The sequence below is a fragment of the Lycium barbarum genome, chromosome 1, assembly GCF_019175385.1.
Source record: "Lycium barbarum isolate Lr01 chromosome 1, ASM1917538v2, whole genome shotgun sequence".
In the NCBI taxonomy this organism is placed as follows: domain Eukaryota; kingdom Viridiplantae; phylum Streptophyta; class Magnoliopsida; order Solanales; family Solanaceae; genus Lycium; species Lycium barbarum.
The window spans coordinates 164,170,386-164,194,653 of record NC_083337.1 but is presented as its reverse complement, the minus strand read 5'-3'; the positions used below and the strand labels follow the sequence as shown (position 1 = coordinate 164,194,653).

At 33.6% G+C, this 24,268-nt stretch overlaps 2 protein-coding genes across 5 annotated transcripts; both read left to right on the top strand.

The window, feature by feature from the left end:
- Positions 1-680: 680 nt before the first annotated feature.
- Positions 681-6,307, top strand: LOC132604270 (uncharacterized). Its single transcript, XM_060317708.1, has 6 exons — positions 681-726; positions 1,669-1,909; positions 2,008-2,114; positions 3,425-3,881; positions 5,648-5,766; positions 5,895-6,307. The coding sequence occupies exons 2-6, from the start codon at positions 1,700-1,702 to the stop codon at positions 6,091-6,093; spliced, it is 1,092 nt and encodes a 363-aa protein (XP_060173691.1). The 5' UTR covers positions 681-726; positions 1,669-1,699; the 3' UTR covers positions 6,094-6,307.
- A 6,993-nt stretch (positions 6,308-13,300) lies between these two features.
- LOC132604247 (beta-1,6-galactosyltransferase GALT29A) lies at positions 13,301-18,125 on the top strand. 4 transcript variants are annotated; one of them, XM_060317682.1, is made up of 2 exons: positions 13,301-14,807; positions 17,745-18,125. In XM_060317682.1, exons 1-2 carry the CDS (start codon positions 13,740-13,742, stop codon positions 17,796-17,798), a joined length of 1,122 nt encoding a protein of 373 aa, XP_060173665.1. In that variant the 5' UTR covers positions 13,301-13,739; the 3' UTR covers positions 17,799-18,125. The 4 variants fall into 4 exon arrangements, with proteins under 4 accessions (XP_060173665.1, XP_060173669.1, XP_060173657.1 ...); XM_060317686.1 differs by having other exon boundaries at positions 13,302-14,807; positions 17,734-18,125; XM_060317674.1 differs by lacking the exon at positions 17,745-18,125 and adding an exon at positions 15,765-16,342 and having other exon boundaries at positions 13,302-14,807.
- Positions 18,126-24,268: the final 6,143 nt, after the last annotated feature.

Genomic DNA, 24,268 nt, shown 5'->3' with positions numbered 1-24,268 from the left:
TACAAGCATATCCTCTTTTCTACTTGATTAATTCATCAAAAAGAAAAGAAAAAGTAAATTATGTTTTTTCAATTATTAGTGAATAATAAAATATGTCTTAGTCCTAAACAACTTAAGGTTGACTATGTTAATCTTCACTGCTTCATTTAAGCTCATCTCATATCGCCATCATCATTTTTCCTATTATCAATGATTAATATAAAAATAAGCACATTAGATCATCTCCGCATTTTAAACCATAAGTTATTATTGTCATCAAATCCAAATGTATTTCAACTGTTAACCATGTCGAATCTTCTTACTACAGTATCAAAAGATAGGGGATCCATTTGGATTTGATGATAACCTTCTAGATTTTCCTTGCTATTTTCAAAAGTTAGGTGGTCCGGAGTTTAGGGGGTCTATTTACTGCATCCAATAACTCTTCACAAAATGGAAAAGTTACTCCCTCCGTCCATTTTTACTTGTCTAATATATTAAAAATAATTATCTAATTTTATTTGTCCATTAAGACGTGATTTATTACTTTTTTTTTATTTTACTCTTAGTATTAATAAATCAAAAATTTCAATTCCTTTTTTCAAGACTTTAAATTTAATAATAATTAGTGGTAATATGATAAATTTTTCATTCTAATGTCGGCTGTTAATAGACGTGTGAAAGTTTACTTTGGGAGTAGAAAGAAAAAAAGAAGGGACGCAAAGGTTTTACATAGTCCTCCTCGCGGGAAAAGGCCATAAATAATGGTCCCTTAACTATACATTTACCGGTTTTAATTTTTTAACTATCCAAAAATTTATCAAATTTAGTCTCCGTTTTTTTTTTATACAAACAGTGTACAAACTCATAAACCTTCGTTAGATTAATCATTAAACCATTCCTCAGGCCTATATTTCTCTCTCTCTGGTAAAAACTGGTAAACATCGACAGAAAAAAAACCGACGGAAAGACCGACAGACTCTGTCGGTTTTTTCAATAATATTTTTAAATATTTTTTTTAAGAAAACCGACGGACTGCGTCGATTATTTTTTGCCCAAAAATGAGCGAAAAAATATAATTATTTGTTATATTATTTTCTAAAATAAACTGATGGAGTCCGTTGTTTTTTTATTTTTATTTTTTATTTTTTTATAAAAAAACCGACGGAGACGGAGACGGAGTCCGTCGGTTTTTAGAGTGAAAAAACAGTATAAATTAAATCAATGTAAGTATATGAACAAAAAGTCTAGTGGTAAAGCCCTTTAATGCCAAGGAACATAGCCGGGTTTGACTCCAAGTTCCTACATTTCATTCTTTAATTTAAAAAAAAAAAAACGACATGAGACCCTCAGTTTTTTTAATTTTTTTTTTAACAAAACCGACGGATAAGGTCGGTTTTAACCGACGCAGTCCGTCGGTTACGAAACGTGAGAGAGAGCTTGAGGAAAAAAATTGAGGTTAAAGAATGAACGTGAGGAAAAAGAAGCCGGGAGAGAGAAATATAGGTCTGAGAAATGATTTAACGATTAATGGTTTATGAATTTATACGCTGTTTGTATAAAAAATATAGATGGAGATCAAATTTAATAAATTTTTGAATAGTTAAAGGGTAAGCATATACTTAAAAGCACCATTTTACACCTACTATTTATGGCCTTTTCTCTCCTCCTCGCAGTGTCACTACGAAGTTCATTGGCGGCAGAAAAAGAGCAGTGAGAAATGGGGAAGAATGGGAAGAAGAAAAGCCACCAACAAACCCGTAGAGATAGAGCTTACTATCTTGAACAAGAAGAGCAACAATACCCACCCATTGAGTCCCCTCAAGAAGAAGAAGAAGATAATGAAAAAGAGAGTGAAGATGATCTAAATTCTTCAATTTCAACCAATGATATCCCTTCTAAGTTTTCTCTATACCAACAATCTGTGCAGGCAAGAACACCCATTTTCCACTTTCTTTTCTTTTTTCTTGTTTAGTGTCTAATTGGACAAAATGAAGTAACTTGGTTAGTATCTTTTTGTTGTTGCAGTCTCCAAAAGGGGACATAAGCTATCTGCAGAAATTCTTCTTGATGTACGTAGGTGGCAGGGTGCCCCTCCATTTCCAGGAAGATTTCTGCGGCACTGCTCTTTTGAGGTATACTTTGAACTACCTTATGCACTAGGAAATTATTGGGATTTTTAGCTTATTTGCTCTTTATGTACAAGTTTCTTTATCATCAATTTGTACATTGCTTGAATTTACAAGGAACTGGAACTTTTGAGTTAATTATTGCTGAAACATAAGTGTAAGCTGATGCATTATTACCGGCTAATATCTCCAAACTGCAATAACATAAATCAAGCCATTCTCTTATGCAATTCTTGGAATTGCTTAATTTGGGTTAGTGCTTTAAATTGGTTTTTGGCGTATTTTGCACCACTGCAAATTAGCTCCTGGATGGTAGGTAATTGATATGTAACTATTAGTGGTCATCCTTTTAAAATCCTTATTGGACTTGATTACTTTTAAAGTTTGATCAATTATGATGCAAGTGCCAGGGAGAGCATGGCAATTATAATTAGTTCTTCTCCCCGACTGTCTGTTCTATAATATTAGTTTTACTTTTAGCGTGGCAATTTCCAGTATCATGATACTGTCGCCTTGTTGCAAACGGAGTTAAACTTCACCTATCAAAAAACACATGTCACTGGAAAATTGGATTTGAAACTTTTGGTACGAATGATGTTGATAGTCTACATTTATTTCTACTATAAATTGTAATTTATTCAAATTGATTGATGCCTTTCTTTCTGGTAATAAAGTAGTTTTGCAACTGTTATTTCCTTCAAACTTGTAGTTAAGCTTGCTCCTCAAATTATATATCAGTTTGTCTCCATGTTGAACTAATGATAGTTTTATACTTATTAGCCATACTTGTCACACTTGCTGGTTGAGGCTTAGCCTCTGGTCTCTTGCACTCGACTTTCCATCAAGACTAAAGTGTAGTTTAGTGGGATCGACCTCTAGAAATAAATTAATGCATAGTCTGAACCTCATTCCTTTGCAAGTTTGTAAGCTAATTCAATTGTTTCCCTCTTCTTCTTTTTCTTTTTTGTATCACCACTTATCTGATGCCGATAGATTACTGCATTGTTTCACCAATTCAAAAAAATAAAAATTAACGCACCCAAGGGCGTGGCCTAGTGGTCATGGAATTGGGTCGAGAATCATGAGGTCTCATCTTCAATATATCCAAGTCATGGTGGATAGAGTTACCTAGTTCTTGTGCTGGTCCAGCACAGGTAGCCTGTGGAATTAATTGAGGTGCGCAAGTTGCCCGGACACCACGGTTATAAAAAAATAAAATTAAAAAAATCCATACTTACAACTCATTTCCTATGCAACTTCATAAGCTAACTCAACTGTTGTTTTGTAACATCACCTATCCTGATGCATTTTGTCAGTACGGAATGGCTCCATGGTGATGCTAGGCGCACTGCTATTGGATTAGATTTGGATGTTGAGGCACTTGATTGGTGCATAGAGAACAATGTGAACAAAGTTGGTGCTGATGTCTCTTCCAGAATATTTCTGTTTCATGGTAATGTGTTGCAACCTCTTGAGGCCAAATTGGTTAATGCCGCTACTCAAAATCTCATGCAAAACATAACACTAGGAGATAGTGAAAATAATTCTGCTGATCACAAAGTGATGAAGGATTTTCAATTTCCTGCAAGAGATATAGTTTGTGCTTTTAACTACAGTTGTTGTTGCCTTCATACTCGCCAAGAACTAGTTTCATACTTCAAACATGCCTTAAGTGCTCTGAACAAGAAGGGTGGAATATTTGTGATGGATCTATATGGAGGCACATCAGCGGAGCATGAGCTGAGGATGCAGAGAAAATTCCCTAACTTCACAGTATGTCTATCCAAACTAAGATGATCTTTGTCTTCTATCATTGGATTACACGTACTAGAATCTGGATATTCACTTTTGTATCATATTCTTTGTTATTCGATTTCAGCATATAAAAATTTTCTTGTCACTTCGTTTTCAGGACAATTCGGAACAGTGCTATAATGAAAAAAAAAAAAACGATGTGGACATGTCAATTCTGGGGATGCTGATACACGTTTATGCATTTTTCGTCATTAAAATTTTGGGCTGTACCTGCTTATGATCCATTTCTTTCACCGTTTATTGCATTAAAACTCCATTTATTCAAATGACATAGCTTAGTCAACTCGCTAGCAGAGCCAACAATTCCAAAAAGGAAAAGCCCCTTCATGAGTCAACTCCTCTACTGCTAGCACCAACCCTTCCCCCCAACTATGCAACCCTGCAGCTCCTTCTCTGTTGCCTTACATAGCCATGCAAAACTTATTTCTGTGATATTAATAGACAAATGATTATAAAACACGTAAAACCTTACCTGTACAGGAAATTTAGTATCATAATCTTTACAAAGAAAAAGAACTTGATAATCTTTGTTGGCTGTCATTTATTTAAGGTAGAGACCATATATTAAATAAACGAGTCATGTCTTAGTTACTTTGTATTGTATCCCATCTAACAAAAAGTTTATGCTACTTGAAAGGAGAGATAATATAAAAAACTTTAATGTCCCCATAATGTGAAATAACTCTTTAGTCATGACAGACAAGAAAAAGATAATGTGAGGTAGGATCTAATCAAATAAAAATTAGGGGTCTTGTTAGAGGGATGATTATGTGGTTGAGAAAATAGCACACACCTTAGAGCATGGCTCAAGATGGAGAATTTAGCATAGAGAGGTTATAGTGGCACTTACTAAGGGATCGTATGCCATTGATTGAGTATTCAGCTTGAGCATTTTCTCTTTTTCCCTTTTGGGTTATCCAGTAAGTGCCATCTGAAGGCCTGGAGAGATGTTGAATTCTGTTTGATTTGATTAAGCTGTTTTTGCTATTAGCTGAAGTGGCTTATTAGAAAATCGAGGTCAACTGACTGGGTGGATTAGATAAAACTGAACCAAAAAGGCCCAAAACTTGGACAAAAATGCAAGAACCCATGTTGATGCAGATTGACTCATAATCATCTAAACATGTTCCTATGCTTTGTATCTTAGTGATATAACTATTATTATCTCTGTCATCTTATGATACAGCTCAATTCCCCAGGTACACATCCTACCTTAATTAATGTCACAGTGGTTGTGTGTTCCAATTTACATCTAAATGATCTAAACTGCTTACTGCTTGTTGACAACTGGCCTAGTATATCAATTGCAACTAATCATGTAATGGGGACAGGAGGGACTAATGTTAATGTGGTGTGCTAGGGTTTAGTTCCTCTGGTTAATTGCTTCAGTTAGAAAAAACCATGCACACCCAGAAGGAAAAGCTTTTGTAGCGAATTGCTGGCTTTAGGTTTCCTTATGGATACATTTTATATATATGATGTATCTGTATGAATGGGATCTTTCTCAAAAAATTCAGGTGGTAAGCCATAACCAGGCCTGAGGGTCGGACATCCTATGTAATAACTCTTTTATTTGGAAGAACTGTTGCTTCCAAACAACTCGTGTAAGAAATGTTACTTCCAAACAACTCGTGTTTCACATAAGAAAAAGTAAGAACTTGGAACATTGTCTTTCCTTGAGGCATTCACTAAGTGATTTGATAATTGTGCCGTCTATTTCACAGTATGTTTGGGAGCAAGCTGAATTCGACATCATTAGGCGGAAAACGAGGATCAGCCTCCATTTTAATCTGCACAAACCCCAAAGAAAAATTCGCCATGCATTTTCCTATAGCTGGAGACTGTAAGTAACTTCCTCTTCCATAATAGAAAAAAGAAAAAAAGTCACCAGGAAATGCGACTTTCTATTATGGCACTATTAATTTTTCTATTTCTGTTTGTCTAATACCATGAGATGTTTTTCTTGTATAGGTGGTCATTGCCTGAGATCAAAGACTGCTTGGAAGAAGCTGGATTTCAGTCAGTCCACTTCTGGATCCGACATATGCCTGACAGTGAAGAAATTAGAAGCACATATGGGCTTGCTGCAGGACGAGACATAAAATATGAAGAGGTTACAAGTTTTCAACAACAAGATTCATGGAACGCATACATTGTAGGTGTTGCATAGTTGCTACATCTGCCTTGCTTTCATGAAAGTGGGCTTAGGTAAGAAGTTATTTTTCATTAGAGTGATAAGCAGGTTGACACAGAAGTACTTGTGATGTATTTTAAATTTCTTTTGTTCTTTGGATACATTATTTCGATGCTCAAAATATCTTGTACCCTCATCTATAAGTTCTCTTACTATGAATTAATTCAGTTAAACCCTTGCGATTCCTGAATATAGTGTTTCAGTTCTTGATTGAGAAGTAGGCTTATAATCTTCTTAGAACTATAAAAGACTTCCATTTGACTCAGATAATTAGATAATGAGGTCCCACCAATCAACATCATTGGGGGAGCATGACTGTACCTTTCTCATTAAAAGAAAACCATAGAGGAGCAAGTGCATGATTTTTTTAACTGAAAAGGGCTAAAATTACCCCTGAACTTTTGGAAATAGTTTATTTATACCCTTCGTTATACTATTAGGCTAATTGTGTTCTTACCGTTATACTATGAGTCAAATATACCCTGAACTTTTGGAAATACTTTATTTATAGCCTTCGTTAAACTATTGGGCCAATTGTGCCCTTACCATTATACTATGAGCCAAATTTGCCCTTAAGTTACACGGTCTGCCACGTGTCACAATCACAATGGCCCAACCCATTTCCCTCTATAATTACCTCCAGTTTCATTTTATTCCACCCAACCCGTTTTGTTTATTTCAAACCCAAACAAAGTACTCTTACCCGTTTTGTTTATTTCATTACATGCTTCGTTTCATTACATTTTGGATTTTCATTTTGTAAACTACCATGTTTTACAGAAACGAAACCTGTAATGAAATAAACAAGATGGGTTTGAAGTAAACAAAACGGGTACTGGTACTTTATTTGGGTTTGAAATAAACAAAACGGGTTGTGTGAAATAAAATGACGGGGCCGATCCGGTGATTAGGGGTAATTATAGAGGGAAATGGGTTGGGTCATTGTGATTGTGACACGTGGCAGACCATGTAACTTAAGGGCAAATTTGGCCCATAGTATAATGGTAAGGACACAATTGGCCCAATAGTATAACTAAGGGTATAAATAAACTATTTATGAAAGTTCGGGTGTATATTTGGCTCATAATATAACGGTAAGGGCACAATTAGCCTAATAGTATAATGAAGGGTATAAATAAATTATTTTCGAAAGTTCAGGGGTAATTTTGGCCCTTTTCCGTTTTTTTAATGTAACTAGAGGCTTACTTTGAGATAAAGGAATAATGTGAGTGGGTAGGAGGTTCCCATATTCATACCATATATAGCTTGTTGAGTAACTTGATTCCAGAATGATGAACTACACTTTAACGGCTATTCCTGACTAAATGAGCTAGGTGAAACTAAAAAATTGGAAAGTTTGGTTTTGATTCTCAGATGACTTCAGGGTGTGTTTTCAGTATGGAGGACTGTTTTCAATTTTTTCATACTCGGTTGGTCAAAATGTTTTGGAAAATAAGTTTTTTAAAAATGAGAAAAATAACTTCCCTAATGGAATAAAAACAAGTTTTATGAGTGACATTATAAGTTCATTGTCTCCTCCCTACTCACCCAACACTACCAGCTCCCACCTATTGACCATCCCACCCCTTTCCACCCCGAACCCCCCTACCCACCCCGTCCCATCTCTATAGTGTTTTGCTAGATTACATATAAATGTTCTTGGGATATTATTTTTTTGCTTACTTACCGAAATACTTGAAAATAAATATGAAATCAACTTATCTTTCATGAAAACATTTTCCTTTAGTACGGAACGTTACTATTACATTGTAATATAGTGTAATTGATGGATGGATCTCTCCCCTCCGACAAATCAACAGCATCTATAGGAGATACACGGACAGTAGAGTCGATTTGATCATGTAGACCAAAGGAGTGAAATTTATTTAAAGCGAACTCACTATGTCAATCGGCATACAGGATTTATATGTGAATTTCTGAGAAACTAACATGTAGATCAATGATTTTAATGATACAAAAAGTAGTTTATGACTTTACTAACAGCATGTAAAGTTCAGTGACCAGAATATGAAATTTAACCCTTCAAATGCTCATCAGGTTTTATGGTTGTCATTTTTTTTATTTTTTTTTATGACATGGGAACCCGCAGCCGCTACCCTTTGGGTGCGCACAGGGTAAACCCAGCTCCTGTGCAATAGCTCGCAAACCACACAGGAGAGATAACCCGCACTAGACAAGCCCCGTGCGACGAGCTATGGTTGTCATATTATCAGTGCATATTATAGCAAGTTAAAATTTACCGGGCAGGAGTTGAGATAGGTACATCTAAGGAGAGGTACTGATTGTCTAAGACATCAACTAGGGGGTCGTCCCGTAGGAGGAACGTTAAAAAAACAAGCTCTTTGTTCATTTTGATATGTAGAAAATTCTAACTTCCAGTATATTTTCGTATAGTTTCGAGACATTTAATTTTAAAATAAGTAATTTAGTCCTATTTGACTCCAAATTCTGAAAAATGTCAAACAAATTGGACGAGACAAGTACTATTATTAATATTGAATACCTAAGGCTGTGGCAATAATGCCTATGGCTGTGGCAATAATGCCAGCGTCTTTTCTCAAATATTTGTGTTGATTCTTCAATGATAAATAATGATGGTTTCAACCTGGATAAATTTTGACTGCATCATTGCAGAATTTGCAGTAATCATCCATTTTTATCCCTTTGGCGTGCAGTTGACTGAAAAATGTATATTTATGCATGGTAAGGATGGGTAAAAGTGAAAACGATCTAAAATTATCATTAGATTACTGCTGCTTCCGCCCCTCGCCCTTTCCCCCGGTTAAAAAGAAAGAAAACAAACCAAGAGCGTGCTTGATAAAAGTTAAAATGAAGACAGAAATTCCTTTAATTTGAAAATCAAAGATCCAACAAAAAAAGCGGCAATACAAAAGTGTGTAAACTATAAAAAAGAGTCAAAGTGGGCTTCGGAGAGATGGCTGAGTGGTTGATAGCCCCGGTCTTGAAAACCGGGAAAAAAAAAACTCAACAACAACAGCCCAGTGAAATCTCACATCTTGGGGTCTGGGGAGGGTATAATGTACGCAGACCTTAAACAACAGTATTTTTGCTGAAGTTCAAAATTTCAAAATTTTAAACAAACGTGTATGGTTAACTATTAATGTCAACTTGACTATATATTACAGTAAAATTTTGTGGTAGAGTGGTAAGTACTTCTTCATAATCAGATATATCGGGTTCAAGCCTTAAGAATGATTGCGCCTTTGATAGAAAATGTTTTACTTCTTAAAGTGGGATTTTCCGACGATATCCGAATTACTCGAGGCTCATAGCGTAGACGAATCTAAAATTTTGAATTTATAGATTCTAGATTTTAAAAAAATTCGTACTGAATTTTGGATGAATCATTTATACATATCTAAATGAAATTTATCCATATTCGATGAATTTCTTAATACAAATACACTTATATTATATCAAACAGAGAAAAAGCCTGTTGACTTTTTGAGTGTCAAAGGATGTTATACATAGAGTAAAATTTCCCTTCGTAATAATGAAGGGAGACCATAATGAATAAGTGGACCTCGGGAGTATAAAAATTGATTCCTATTCATAAGTAGATTAATGAATGGCTAAAGTTAGCTTAAAAGCTATTCCCTCGATGGGTTCAAGTCAAAAATCACGAGTTAGAAATTTTAACTTATAACTTTTAGTTTATTTTTATTATTTTGACTTAAAATAAGTATTTAAATTTTTTTATTTTATTTTATTCAAATATTTAAAAAGTGTTTAAAAGCTATTTTAACTTAAAAACACCTAAAATAAGACAATTCAAACAGACTCTTACTTATTCGGCAAATTACTAGTTTGTACTTTATAAGTAGCTCTAATCTTGTTATTGGCAAATTTAGGGCGAGTTTTGCTGTTTCAACTAAATCTACACTTTCAGCTCGAATTATATAGGTATATGTACATGTATTAAAAAAATTGAAGTACCTATAATAAGATTGCATTTATTCTGGACTCGTAAACTCTAAACTACGAATTCATCAAATCTTATTCAGATTGTAGCTCTATTCCGAGGCGGATCCAACAATGTCCCTAGCAGGTTTACGAAACCAGTAATTTTTGCTCAAATCCAATATATGTATTATACTATTTATTAAATATCTATAAATATTAGATTGTGAACTCAATTGTCATCCTAATTAATTTAAAGTCATTATAAAAAATCATAAATTTTAAATCCCAAACTCTCTCTGATTTATTCACAACATTCTCCTTTGCAGATAAATTTCAGTACAGTATTAGACATTATACCTAAAAAATGCACTAAACAAGCTAAGCTAAATCTTGTCTTTTCTTGACACCCCATCCAACAAAAAGGTTGTCACCAGTAACCACAAGCACATGCTCCCTGGATCTAGCATCTGGAGTTCAATTATACACTTTTTTTTCTTAAGGTTGAATTTCTCATTTTTCTTTCTTTTTTAAAATCATGAATCAATATTCAGTGATTAGCGACCCGAATAATTCAGACAAACGGAATAGAGGGTCTACTAAATCATCAACGAGCATTTTCTATCAAGAATTTTTCCATGTTGATAAATTGAAATCAAAATATTTAATTAAGGGTAAAACTTTTTTATTTATCTAATCATGTTCCTCGGTGGTAACTAGCTAAGTTTCCATTCTAGACTTCACACTATTTTAACACGAAACAGGACGATCATCCCAATCATGTGATTACCTACCGAAACAAAACATAATATGCCTTAGCTTGTTTGCTTGTGGGTAAGTTTGAAAAGATGTTGCGATGCATGTTACTTAAAGATGCATAATGTATAAAAGAATTAGCAAAAAAAGGAAAAACGTACGCATATTTAAACTAAAGATTAAAAAAAGTTAGGTGATGATAGTGCAAAAGCAAAAAAATTAACTCTTTTTCTCAAATTCTCGATAATGGAAAAGTTTATATTGCATGGGTTAGTATTAAAAGAATGGAGACTCCATTTAAGGCAAAAAAAAAAGTAAAAAAGAAACTAGCATACATTTAGTAAACACTATTAAGATCCTAACCTGTATTACTTGGTCTTTGGTGTAAGACTGTAAGGTGAAGTTAATGAAAAGCCTGCGAAAGAAACAAGAAGTTGATTTCAGCTTATCATGTTGAGTTGTTGACGGCAAATCCATAGGCATCCGATCCCAACTTGCCGTCTTCAATTTATTAATTTTTATATCTGTTGATTTTTCCTTGACAGATGATAATAGTTCATCATTCTTCACCCAAATCAGTTCTGCCTTTAATTTGCGTGTGATCATATTATATTTGTAAAACATTATATAGGTAGATCTATATCAAACTATTATATAGCCACCTAGTGACTCCCATAAAATTTGTGCAAATAATAACCGATTTAGCTATTATTATAGCTCGATTTATACGAGCTTAAAGTCGTAAGGTTATAGTATTTTGCTTGTTATCCTAAATTGACGTTTATTTACATTTTTCAACAATTTATAGTATAGTCGTTTTCTTTTAGAGAAATATCACATCAAAATTTAAAATTTGAAATTTTAATTAATCACATAAATTTGAATTGTTGAAAGCTACTACATTGAAATGCACAAACTAACATTTTTTTTATATATATATATTACTGCTATATATAAGGGCAAACTTAGGGACCTTTGTAGTCCTCAGAAGAATTTCCAATTTTTTTTAATTAATTACTTTTAGGTCCTAATCTTATTTATTTAAGTCAATTTTTTTGTTTTTGTTTTTTGTTTTTAAGGTCTACTTTTCAAAAGCTATTGAACCTCCTACCACATTTTTCATGTTCTTTTGTTTTCTATTTGGTGCTCGATATCTGCATTTGAGCCCAATTAATCCAAATAATTTGCACTGTATTGCGCTCATTCGAGGGAAGCGCTCCCTCCAAAGATTTTTTTCATATCCATGTTCGAACCCCTAATCCCTAATTAAGGAAGGAGCAGCTCATCCAGTGCACAAGTTAAATTATGTATTTGTCTTAAAAGTTCATTAATTATGTATATATTATTTATTTAGAACTAAATAACTTTAGAAAATTAGGATACATAACTTATAAATGTCAAATTCTAGCTCCGCATTTGATTTGAAGTAAATAATTTCATCAAAATGGAAGTTAAAATATTAAAGGAGTGGAATGAACTTTCATATATTGAAAATATACTTATATGAAATTTAATTATTATTAACGTAATTACCCATTTATAGAACTACAATGGGTATATAGTTGTTATTGTTGCACACTTATACTAACACAATTTATATTTCTTTAATTAAAATATTCACTTTTATATCTTGAGTTTCACATAACTAGCAACTAGTAATAGATAGAAGTATAGAACAGAGGGAAACATTTTCAGACGTCTCGACTCGTAATGAAAAACAATATTATATCCTAAAATTAAGACTTGGATGACTATTTCTGTTTTTTAAAAAAATCTTTTTTTAGGTTACTACTCGACTAGTAGTTGAGTTAAAAGCTTCCTAAAATAGTGCCTCTCAACGAACTGCGTCATTCTCAGTCAAGGGATCACCTCATTCAATTAAGTAAGGTGCAATTAACGTCTTAAATAAGTGAAGCTAAACTAAATTAATTACTCCATCTGGCTCAAATTATCGGGCGTTTTTTTTTATTTTAAACGCTAGTATTTGATATATTTTATTTATGTCTAAATTAGAATATCTCTCAATCGAATGTTTACTTTATTTATGTGTCATCTTCATTAATGATAAAGTTTTACTAGGGTTTAATAGTGAATTATCTCTTGAACTTCTAAAATGATAAATAATTTGAGACATTTTTAGGACCCGTTTGGCAATGAGAAATTTTTCACTTTTTTCCGAAAAATTATTTCACTTTATTTGAAAATTAACATTCGATAATGAAAATTCCAAATACAATTTGAAGTTGTATTTAGAATTTAAAAAACACCTAAAATCTTATTTTTCACTTCTTCACTTTCAATACATTTAAACAATTAAATATTCTTTGCAAAATCTATAACCAAATACAACTCTATCTTCGACTCTAACTTCAAAATTCCAAATAAAGTGAATTTGATTTTCATGGCCAAACACCTGCCTAGTAACACAACTGATAATTTTACGTAATTAACAAATTAAAAACCCAGAAACCCATAACTAGTTAACACCCAAACCCCATAGCAACTAAGCTGCAGTTTCCAAAGTATATCAGCATCTTCTTCTCTTTCCCCTTAGCCCACTCCTCCACTAGGGTTCTCCGCCACCCCCACCCCCACCCCCCTTCTTGAACCTGACCCCCCAACCACTCAAATCTCTTAAAAGTCATAGATCTATCATGTATTTAAACCTCACCCAAGAACTCATAAATATACTTTCCCCCTTAATTAACACTAGTTGACTCATGTCATGTGCAATAACATTTTCTTGATTTTTTTTTTCCACTTCCCAATATGAACCAAAATCATAGTCGCTTAATTTCTACTAGATCTTTACACATCATTTTCTTCTTCAATCTTTAGCATCCCCACCTTAAAAATCTTGTCTTTTTTTTTTTTTGTATTTTCATCATTGGCAAAATTATTTTTGATTATGCTATATAGGTATAATGATGAAGAGGACAATGCGACCATTGTTCAGTGTATTACTGTTAATAGCTGTGGCAGCTACACTTGCTGTTAGAGTTACACTTCGTAACAGCTCTATTGAGCTAAAAAATGAATACCCTTTTGCTAAAAAACCAATATTAAATGAGACATTATTGAAATATGCATCTATTGATATTGGTGAACCCCAGTTGAAAAAAGATGTTGAGGAGTTAGTAGAAGGTAATTTTAGATCAGGCCATAACAGGCATAGATCATTTTTATCTTCTGGAAAATATAGAATAGATATAAGGCCAAGAACAGCTAGAGGTATACCTGTACAACTCCGGTCACCGGAGTTTTATCGCCTTTGGCAAAGTTTTAGAAGGCATTTACAAGATTGGTATAGAAATAGAAAGGTTTATAAGGATGTTATGGTGGATTTGGTGAATACAATGGGATTAAAGAAGAGATATAAATCATGTGCTGTTGTAGGAAATAGTGGGATTTTGTTGAAAAGTGTTTATGGTGAGTTAATTGATACTCATGAAGCTGTAATTCGATTGAATAATGCGAGAACTGCAGGGTTTGAACATAGAGTAGGTTCAAAAACTACTCTTTCATTTGTGAATAGTAACATTTTGCATCTTTGTGCAAGGAGGGAAGGTTGTTTTTGTCATCCATATGGAGTGAATGTGGGGTTAGTTATGTATATATGTCAGCCCGTGCATTTCTTGGATTACATGGTGTGTAATTCATCGCACAAAGCACCGTTAATTGTAACTGATTCGCGCTTTGATATGTTGTGTGCTAAGATTGTGAAGTATTATTCGTTAAAACGATTTGTGGAGGGAACCGGGAAGAGTCTTCAAGAATGGGGTCCTGCTCATGATGGAGCTAATTTCCATTATTCTTCTGGTTTTCAAGCTGTGATGCTTGCTTTAGGTGTTTGTGAAAAAGTTAGTGTTTTTGGATTCGGGAAATCCACTTCAGCTAAGCATCATTATCATACAAATCAGAGGGCTGAGCTGAAGTTACATGATTACGATGCTGAGTATGATTTCTACCGCGATTTGGTGGAGAGACCACAGGTAATACCATTCATTTCGGACAAGTTCAGGTTTCCTCCTATTTCCATATACCAATGACCTTTCCTTTCCACTCCTTTAAAGTGAGAGAGTGATAGATTATGTGTTAAGTACACTCTTTTTTTTGTTTATCTTGTATCAGTATTCTTCCAGGGGTAAGACAAGGAGGAAATGTTGTCAAATTGTAATTGTAGGTTATGCAGGTTGTTTGGGGGTACAACTCAATTGTATAATTAAATCACAAACAATGATTGAAATTTTCGGTGTTTATTTCTTTGTTATTTAAGTAAATTGACTTGCACCATTTGGTCTTTATTACTATAGGATTTTCGAAAAACTTACTTGGCACACAAATAAAAGCGGACTTAGCTTCAATATTAACAGTCCAACAATGACAGAGTTGTGTACTCTCGTTATTCAGTTTTGCTGGAAGAGTGTAATGTGAAGGTTTATTCCAACCAATTGATTAATTATTTATGTAATCAGCATTGAAATATATCAATAGCACGGTTTTAGATCCATGTGCTGCAAAGCTCACATAGAGATAAGGGCAAGATTCAGCAATGATTGATTAAAGCATTCATGGAGACTAATCATATATTGCTGGATTTTTCTTGCGAAGGTAAGTAAAAATTTTATTACTGCAGAAGTTAGATCAGCTTTAAGATAGTAGAAGAACTTTTCGAAAAGTTGTATTCCATGTACCGAAAAGACTTGAGCTGATAAGCTAACAAAATCTATCATTTACTCTTCTCTGTATAACCATATAATGCTGGTTTTGGATACCATCTACCTGTGTTTGGATGTGTATTGCTCTCTCGAAGGTTGCCTATTTGTCTCTGTTGGCTGTTAACTCTGTCTTTTCTACTGAGTAGGTGTTTTACATTTTGATGGGAATTGTCTATTCTCTGTTTTGGTAATTGTATATGGAATGTGACCACAATAAGATTGCTTTATTAGGAATTACTCTTGGAGATTCTGCAAGATGGCACAGTTCGGAAAGTCTTTGCAACAGATATCACATTGGAGTAATCCAAGAAGTGGATGTTTCATTTGGCATTGTCCTCTGTCGTAGGAAGTCGTGTTCCTGTCATAAATAACTGATTTAAGTTAATGATAAAGGATCTGTGGATTTGTGATCTTCGGTCCGCTGTTCTATAATGCTCAGTGTAGAGTGTGAGCCCCCGACCCACCCACACACAAAGACACAAAGAGAAAAGGAAAAAGAAAGAGAAACAGCACAAGACAAAAAGAGCATATGCTCTCCCATGAGCCTCCTCAAGTATTGAGATAAGGCATGAAAGGGTTTTACTTTGTATTTTTGTTTTAGGATGTAGTCGCTCTTTCTATTTTATTTAATAATCTGGCAAAAAAGTTATGTTAGCCATGAAACACTGTGATACAGATGCCCTGTTCATGCTCCTACATATTTGACTCTATTGTTTTGCAGGCAAGCTACATTCTGGCTTTCCATCTTTTTAAGCCAGTCACGTTTAAGTCTGTCCCTTGGTCTTAAATAAACGGAAAGTTTGCTGCAATTAATTTGAGATGGGCAAATTTGAAGCAAAGAAACACCCCACTACATAGCACTAAACACTTTCAGTTGTTTGTTCAGCTTTACACATACACATCAACCTCCTTTAAGTATCATACCAAGTGCATACCCAAACAAAGCATTTAGCATCCTTTAACCAAAAGCTACAGTGATCCCTTTAGAAGTCTGATAAGAGGAGGCAAAGTATCTATGTTAACACTATTCTTTTTTTTTTTTTTTTTTTTTGGGGCAATTAAAGAAATTTGCTAATTACCAGGAGAAAGCATTACAAAGCTGAGGGAAAAAAACCTATTCCACCCTTCTCAGGAGTAAACCAAACAAGACAGAAGACCCTCTAGGCCAAAAAGAAACACAAAAAAAAACTGCTAACTTAGAAGGTGTCAATACAATATTCTGGTTTTTAATTCTGGTTATCAGTTTACTTATGTTCTTTTGCATTTTGTCCTGAAGGCTCGGCTGTATGGTACGCCATGGCCTGTTCCTCGAACTTCACTGCCACCAAGATCCTTATGCTCACCTATAGTAAACAGAATATGGAAAAGGTCAATGAACTGATTTAAAATCTTTAAATCATAAGACAGTCTTGTCTTTAACATTGATAAGAAATCTTTTTCTTTTTCGTTTCGCATTGTGGTATGTACTATGGTATCATCCTAGTAGGAGCATAAACTGCATATTTGTCATATTTAAGTGGAATATCTTTATGCATGGTTGCCGAGCCCAGTTACGCGGGCTTATGACCCAAGTGGGGGTAATAAAATGATGGGAACCTTAGGTTTGGTGGGGATTTGCCTTCTGGGTCGAGCTTGTCGCACAGGGCTTGCCTAGTGCGGGTTACCTCTCCTGTGTGGTTTGTGAGCTATTGCACAGGAGCTGGGTTTACCCTGTGCGCACCCAAAGGGTAGCGGCTGCGGGTTCCCATGTCATCAAAACAAAAAACAAAAAAATCTTTATGCATGGCTGGAATCAGCCAACAATGTGGTACTATGGTATCATCCTTATAGACAAAATGGTCTGAGTCGATGATTTTGTTTAACCCTTCCTAGACACTCACTCCATTTTTCTTCTCTTCTAAGAATTTGGTGTTTATCTGTACAACCTCAGGTACATATTAGATAATTTCTTGTGAAACCTTAAGCTCTAAGTTGTAATAACTTCTTGACTTGTTCTCCAATTGAAGCAATAGCCAAACTAGGTAACCTTTCTGGCCTATCTGTAGTTGTGAGACCATATCTAGCAGCTTTGATTAGACCTTCCAAAAGGACCACAAATCTTCCAAACTGAATGCTTAAAGGGAAATAATCGCATTATAGGATACTAAATTACAAAACCACACTCTGTACTACTGTTAGAATTTTTTTCATCCTCATGCAGGTCACGTGCAGGCAAGTGTATCAGATGGAGCTTACATAGATCTCATACACAAGGAAAGAAGATGATTGTAGCAGGCTGAAGTATACGCGGCATCATTTTGTTAAAGTTAGTTAGGACTTGTGCCAGCTCAGATTAGTTAGTGTAAGTTTGAATAGTTGAGTTGAGTGCTTGCAACTTGTAACTATGGTAGTTAGCAGCACTTTTGCCTTGCATATACATGATGATTGTTGTACACAAGATATGAGGAGAATGAAGTTGTAATCCGAACTTATTACTCCTCTTGCTATTTAATTTTTATCGCAGTGAGAATTTGACATGGTATCAGACCCTATGGAGTCAAATTGATGCATCCTAGTGATTGCGATTCATATGTACTGGTTATCTTCTTGTTCTGAACTTGGAGCCAAAATGGGTATTTTTTGCATACATTGGACAAAAATGGTATGCTTTTTTTTTTATATACCAAAATGGGCAGTTCGTGCTTCAATCCACGAAATAGGTGATTTTTTTTTACTTTTTTGCAATTCGTGGTGAAATAAATGAAAGAAACTTTTTTTTTTTTTGGCATTTCGTTGGATGATTCACGAAATAGCCCTTTTTTTTTTTCAATTCTTGAAATTAAAGAAACAAACTGTTTTTTTTTATTTTGTTTTTTTTTGCATTTCGCACCACAATTCACGAAATGCCATTTTTTTTTTTATCTCCTGAATAAAAAAGAAATAATTTGTAATTTTTTTTTATTTTTTTTGCATTTCGTGACACAAATCACGAAATAGGTTTTTTTAGTTTTTTTTTTTTTTTTTTTGAAATAAATGATTTTTTTTATCTCCTGAATAAAAAAGAAAGTAATTTGTATTTTTTTTTTTTTGCATTTCGTGACACAAATCACGAAATAGGTTTTTTTTTTTTTTTTTTTTTGCAATTCGGGAAATAAATGATTTGGCATTTCGTTGGATGATTCACGAAATAGCCCCCCCCCCCCCCCCCCCCCCCCCCTTTTTTATTTTTTGCCATTCTTGAAATTAAAGAAAGAAACTGTTTTTTTGTTCGTGAATTTTTTTTTTATTTCGTTCAAATTGGAATATATATATATATATATATATATATATATATATATATATATATATATATATATATTGCATTTCGTGTATTAATGAACGAAATAGGCTTATTTTTTTTATTTTTTTTTTTGTATTTCGTGTATTAACGAAGGAAACTGATTTGGTTTTTTTTTTCTTTGCATTTCGTAATCTAATGGACGAAATAGGTTTTTTTTTTTTTTTTGTATTTCGTGAATAAAAAAACAAAATAGGAAGAAATAGGATATATATATATATATATATATATATATATATATATATATATATATATATATATATATATTTCATTCATAATTGTTTTTCTTTCATATACCAAGGAAATAGGTGGTTTTTTTTATTTCGTGAATTAAATGAAGAAATTAATTTTTTTTTATTATTATTTTTTTGCAATTCGTGGTGAAATAAATGAAAGAAACATTTTTTTTTTTGGCATTTCGTTGGATGATTCACGAAATAGCCCCTTTTTTTTTTTCCAACTCTTGAAATTAAAGAAACAGACTGTTTTTTTTTATATTGTTTTTTTTGCATTTCGCACCACAATTCACGAAATGCCATTTTGTTTTTTATCTCATGCATTTCGTGACACAAATCACGAAATAGGTTTTTTTAGTTTTTTTTTTTTTGAAATAAATGATTTTTTTATCTCCTGAATAAAAAAGAAAGTAATTTGTATATTTTTTTTTTTTGCATTTCGTGACACAAATCACGAAATAGGTTTTTTTTGCAATTCGGGAAATAAATGATTTGGCATTTCGTTGGATGATTCACGAAATAGCCCTTTTTTTTTGCCATTCTTGAAATTAAATCTTGAAATTAAAGAAAGAAACTGTTTTTTTGTTCGTGAATTTTTTTTTATTTCGTTCAAATTGGAAAATATATATATATATATATTGCATTTCGTGTATTAATGAACGAAATAGGTTTATTTTTTTTATTTTTATTTTTGTATTTCGTGTATTAACGAAGGAAACTGATTTGTTTTTTTTTTTTTTGCATTTCGTAATCTAATGAACGAAATAGGTTTTTTTTTTGTATTTCGTGAATAAAAAAACGAAATAGGAAGAAATAGGAATATATATATATATATTTCATTCATATAACAATGAAATATGATGAATATATATATATTTTTTCGTATTTCATTTAAATAAAAACGAAATAGGAAAATAATTTTTTTTCTTTTATATACCAACGAAATGTTTTGTTCCATTTTGCAGGTATATAACGAAACCCCCCCCCCCCCCCCCCCCCCCCCTTAGAATCTTGGCAGAAGTATTGTACACTTATTTAATTTTCTCTAACCATTATGTTAAGAGGAAGCTAAAAACGAAGCTAGTTAGTAGCTTTCAATTCATTTAGAATCTTGGCAGAAGCATTGTACACTTATTTAATTTTGTCCAAGCATTATTGCATACGTTAAGAGGAAGCTAAAAAGGAAGCTAGTTAGTAGCTTTCAATTCATTTAGAATCTTGGCAGAAGCATTGTACACTTATTTAATTTTGTCCAAGCATCATTGCATACATTAAGAGGAAGCTAAAAAGGAAGCTAGTTAGTAGCTTTCAATTCATTTAGAATCTTGGCAGAAGCATTGTACACTTATTTAATTTTCTCAGCATTATTGCATACGTTAAGAGAAAGCTAAAAAGGAAGCTAGTTAGTAGCTTTCAATTCATTTAGAATCTTGGCAGAAGCTACATATTTCGTTGCATACTTTGTGAAATGCAGGGACAATTTTTTTAGCATGGAGAAGTCAAATCCCAATTTTTTTTACACGGATTCCTTGGTCTTGGTTGTTGAAAGAGCTAACATTTTCTTACAATTGCATTCATCCAATTTATAAATAATCGGACTATTTCAACTAAAAAAATATAAACTTTCAACCAATATTCATCGTATTCGATTATCTATATCTCAATCGAACTAACTTCATTAATGTCTAAAAAACCTTTTTTCAGCGGATTGTTTTAAAAAAAACATAAAGGAGAGAAAATCGCTCACTCGATAATGAAGATAGACGAGATGGAGAGGAAGATGAAGATGAATACGATATCATTTCGCATAAAATACAAATTGAAATAACATTGAAAACTGAAAAGGTACAAATACAATACTTAATAGCCAACATAACAACAGAAAATGCTTAAGGAAAATCATCTTCATCAGACATTTCGCAGTCTGAGTTCCAATCAGGGGTAACTATTAACCCCAATCTGTGTCCCTCCAAACGCAACCATCGCAAACGCATCCTATTATTTTCTTCGCGAATGCGGTTCAATGCAACATTCAGTTCTTGGGGTGATGTGAGCGGCATGCCTATTGCACGACGTTTTGGACGATGCAGGCCACGACTTCTTAAATCGGTCTCAATATTATGAGCTTCATCCAGGCGATAGTTCCATTCTCTCCTCATTTTGCTAATGTATTTTCTATTGTAGCGCTCGCTCGGATTAAGCGAGTACTCAAATTCACGTTCCAAAACCCATTTCCTACCCATTGACTCAAAAATGTCACCTGGGTGATATGTCATTGGGCCGCGTTGCCAGAAGAATGGATTCCACGATGACATTTTGAAAGACTTTGTTTTAGCGTGGTGAGATGAATAAGGTACTATGGAAGACTATTTATACAAAAATACGTGGTGCAGAAAGGTCTAAACCCCACATGCAATTTTCGTATTTATTAAAAAGACAATTCATATAGAAGTCTAATTGGTCAAAAATAGACCATAATTCATATTGACGGAATATATGTCGCTATAATAAGTCATATATAGTCATAGATACACAATAAATTTTCAAAATAAGTTATTAAAGTTCCTCATGCATCCCTACGTGTGCATCTTTTCCTCCCACCAGTGCCACATTGTGTTGGCCGGCGATCCCTACGAGATCTGCGCGGAGGAACCCCCTCATGCATCCCTTCCGCACCCTATAAATATCATACAAAAATAAAAGTTACTTTTTAATGCGACACTTAAATTATATATATAAAAATTTAAATTCAAAACGAACCTGTGCCTCTAAGTCCTGAACATCTGGCGTGGGTGCATATGCATCATTAAAACTGAGCCTCCTTCCATCACAGGGAAAATTAGCTGGAGGTCGAGATGAGGTACTAGTCTGAGGAACTTGGAAAAGGAGGTTGTCCAAAGCCTGTTGGCTCCAAGGTTGTGAGGAAGGTCTAAATGGGGTGAAACCTTGTGGAGTGACCATATTAGATGGGTCGGAAAATTCCATCGACGGATAATATGGGCTAGATAAATTCGTATGTGGGTCATGTGGACTGGATGGGTGATGTGGGGTGGGTAAATGCGTAGGTGGATGAGAGGAAGCAGTCATAGATGGGCCGACATTACAACAGAATGCATGAGCCGGGTCTGGGTGTGGCTCTAGATCGTCAAATTGATCATCATCATCATCATCATCATCATCATCATCAATAAGATGGTGCGCCACCTGACCTCGACCCCGTGGAGCACGACGTACATTTGCACGATCCCGACGACCAGTTGGCAACTTAGGCGGTGCCTCATAAACTGCTGGTGGTATATAATCGGGATCAAATGTCAACCTCGTCCCCATTGCAGCAGCATTCAGAGACTCAGTCGACATGTTAATAAACCTTTGCATCAATGCATTCATACCCTGAGAATCTGAAGGCCACTCTAACGGACTTTCCTGAACACTATAAGCCAAATGTCTAACTCCATGAATTCCACGAGCCTACAAAAAAATATATAACAAACAGTGACGTAAGAAAGCCACTGATTGGCAAAAAGAAATTAATGTGTATCATATACGATATAGTTATTACTATTACTATAATATTTAATACATATGATACACGTGTATTTGCATGTAAATCAGTTCCAAATCCTTTATATGATGATTTAGTTAGAAAATATAATTAAATTACTTTCATAATCATGGTCAATTTATTATTATACAGTCTTTTTGTCTATTAGCTTCAAAAACAACTCCAACTTCCTCGCAGTTTCTTGATCTTATACTTTTAAATTGAAAATTAAAAATTCTTCATGCTTATCAATAGAAAATAATCTCCAACGACTACTCACAATTTGAACATAGAAAATGACCCAACAAATGATACAAATATCTTTATGTTATATTTAACAATCTTACTTTCCTCACAATTTTTTCATCTTTTTTTTAACTGTTGTTCTATGAAAATGACTAACTAAAAGAACATTTTATAATATAAATTTATACCTTTTTAATCAGTAGCTTCAACGATTTTTTAAGTATTTTAATTGTAGTTCGTTGACCAATAAACTCTACTAACATATTTTAAAAGCTTTTTTTAATTGAAGCAACGATTGAAATTACCAACTATTGATTAATTAAACTTGTAACTTTTGTTTTCTTTATTATAGTCTACTACACTAAGTATAACATATAAATAAATCAAAAAAATAAATGTAAAAATTTATAATGACTAAATCAAAAAATATATGTAAAAACTTATAAAATTAATAAATTACCTCAATTTGAAGAAGATTATGGAGCAAAAGTTGAGAAATCCTTGTGATAGGATTAGTAGAAGAAGAAGCAAAGAATCAAGAACAGAAGAAGAGAAAGAATGGAGGTAGAGGAAGAACGGAAAATGGAGAAGGGAGAATGGAGAATAGAGGTAGTCCAATTGTTTATAAATTGGATGAATGCAATTGTAAGAAAATGTTAGCTCTTTCAACTGTCAAGACCAAGGAATCCGTGTAAAAAACATTGGGATTTGACTTGCCCATGCTAAAAAAATTGTCCCTGCATTTCGCAAAGTATGCAACGAAATATAAAAGATATATAACAACAATAATTCTTAAAGTGTACAAAACCTACTAAATAGCTTCCTTTTTAGCTTGTTCTGAAGGATGCAACAATGCTTGGACATAATTCTTAAAGTGTACAAAACCTACTAAATAGCTTCCTTTTTAGCTTGTTCTGAAGGATGCAACAATGCTTGGACATAATTCTTAAAGTGTACAATAAACCTACTAAATAGCTTCCTTTTTAGCTTGTTCTGAAGGATGCAACAATGCTTGAACATAATTCTTAAAGTGTACAATAAACCTACTAAATAGCTTCCTTTTTAGCTTGTTCTGAAGGATGCAACAATGCTTGGACATAATTCTTAAAGTGTACAATAAACCTACTAAATAGCTTCCTTTTTAGCTTGTTCTGAAGGATGCAACAATGCTTGGACATAATTCTTAAAGTGTACAATAAACCTACTAAATAGCTTCCTTTTTAGCTTCTTCTGAAGGATGCAATAATGCTTGGAGAAAATTGTTAAAGTGTACAATGCTTCTGCCAAGATTCTTAAAATGAATTGAAAGCTACTAAATAGCTTCCTTTTTAGCTTCTTCTGAACGGATGCAATAATGCTTGGAGAAAATTGTTAAAGTGTACAATGCTTCTGC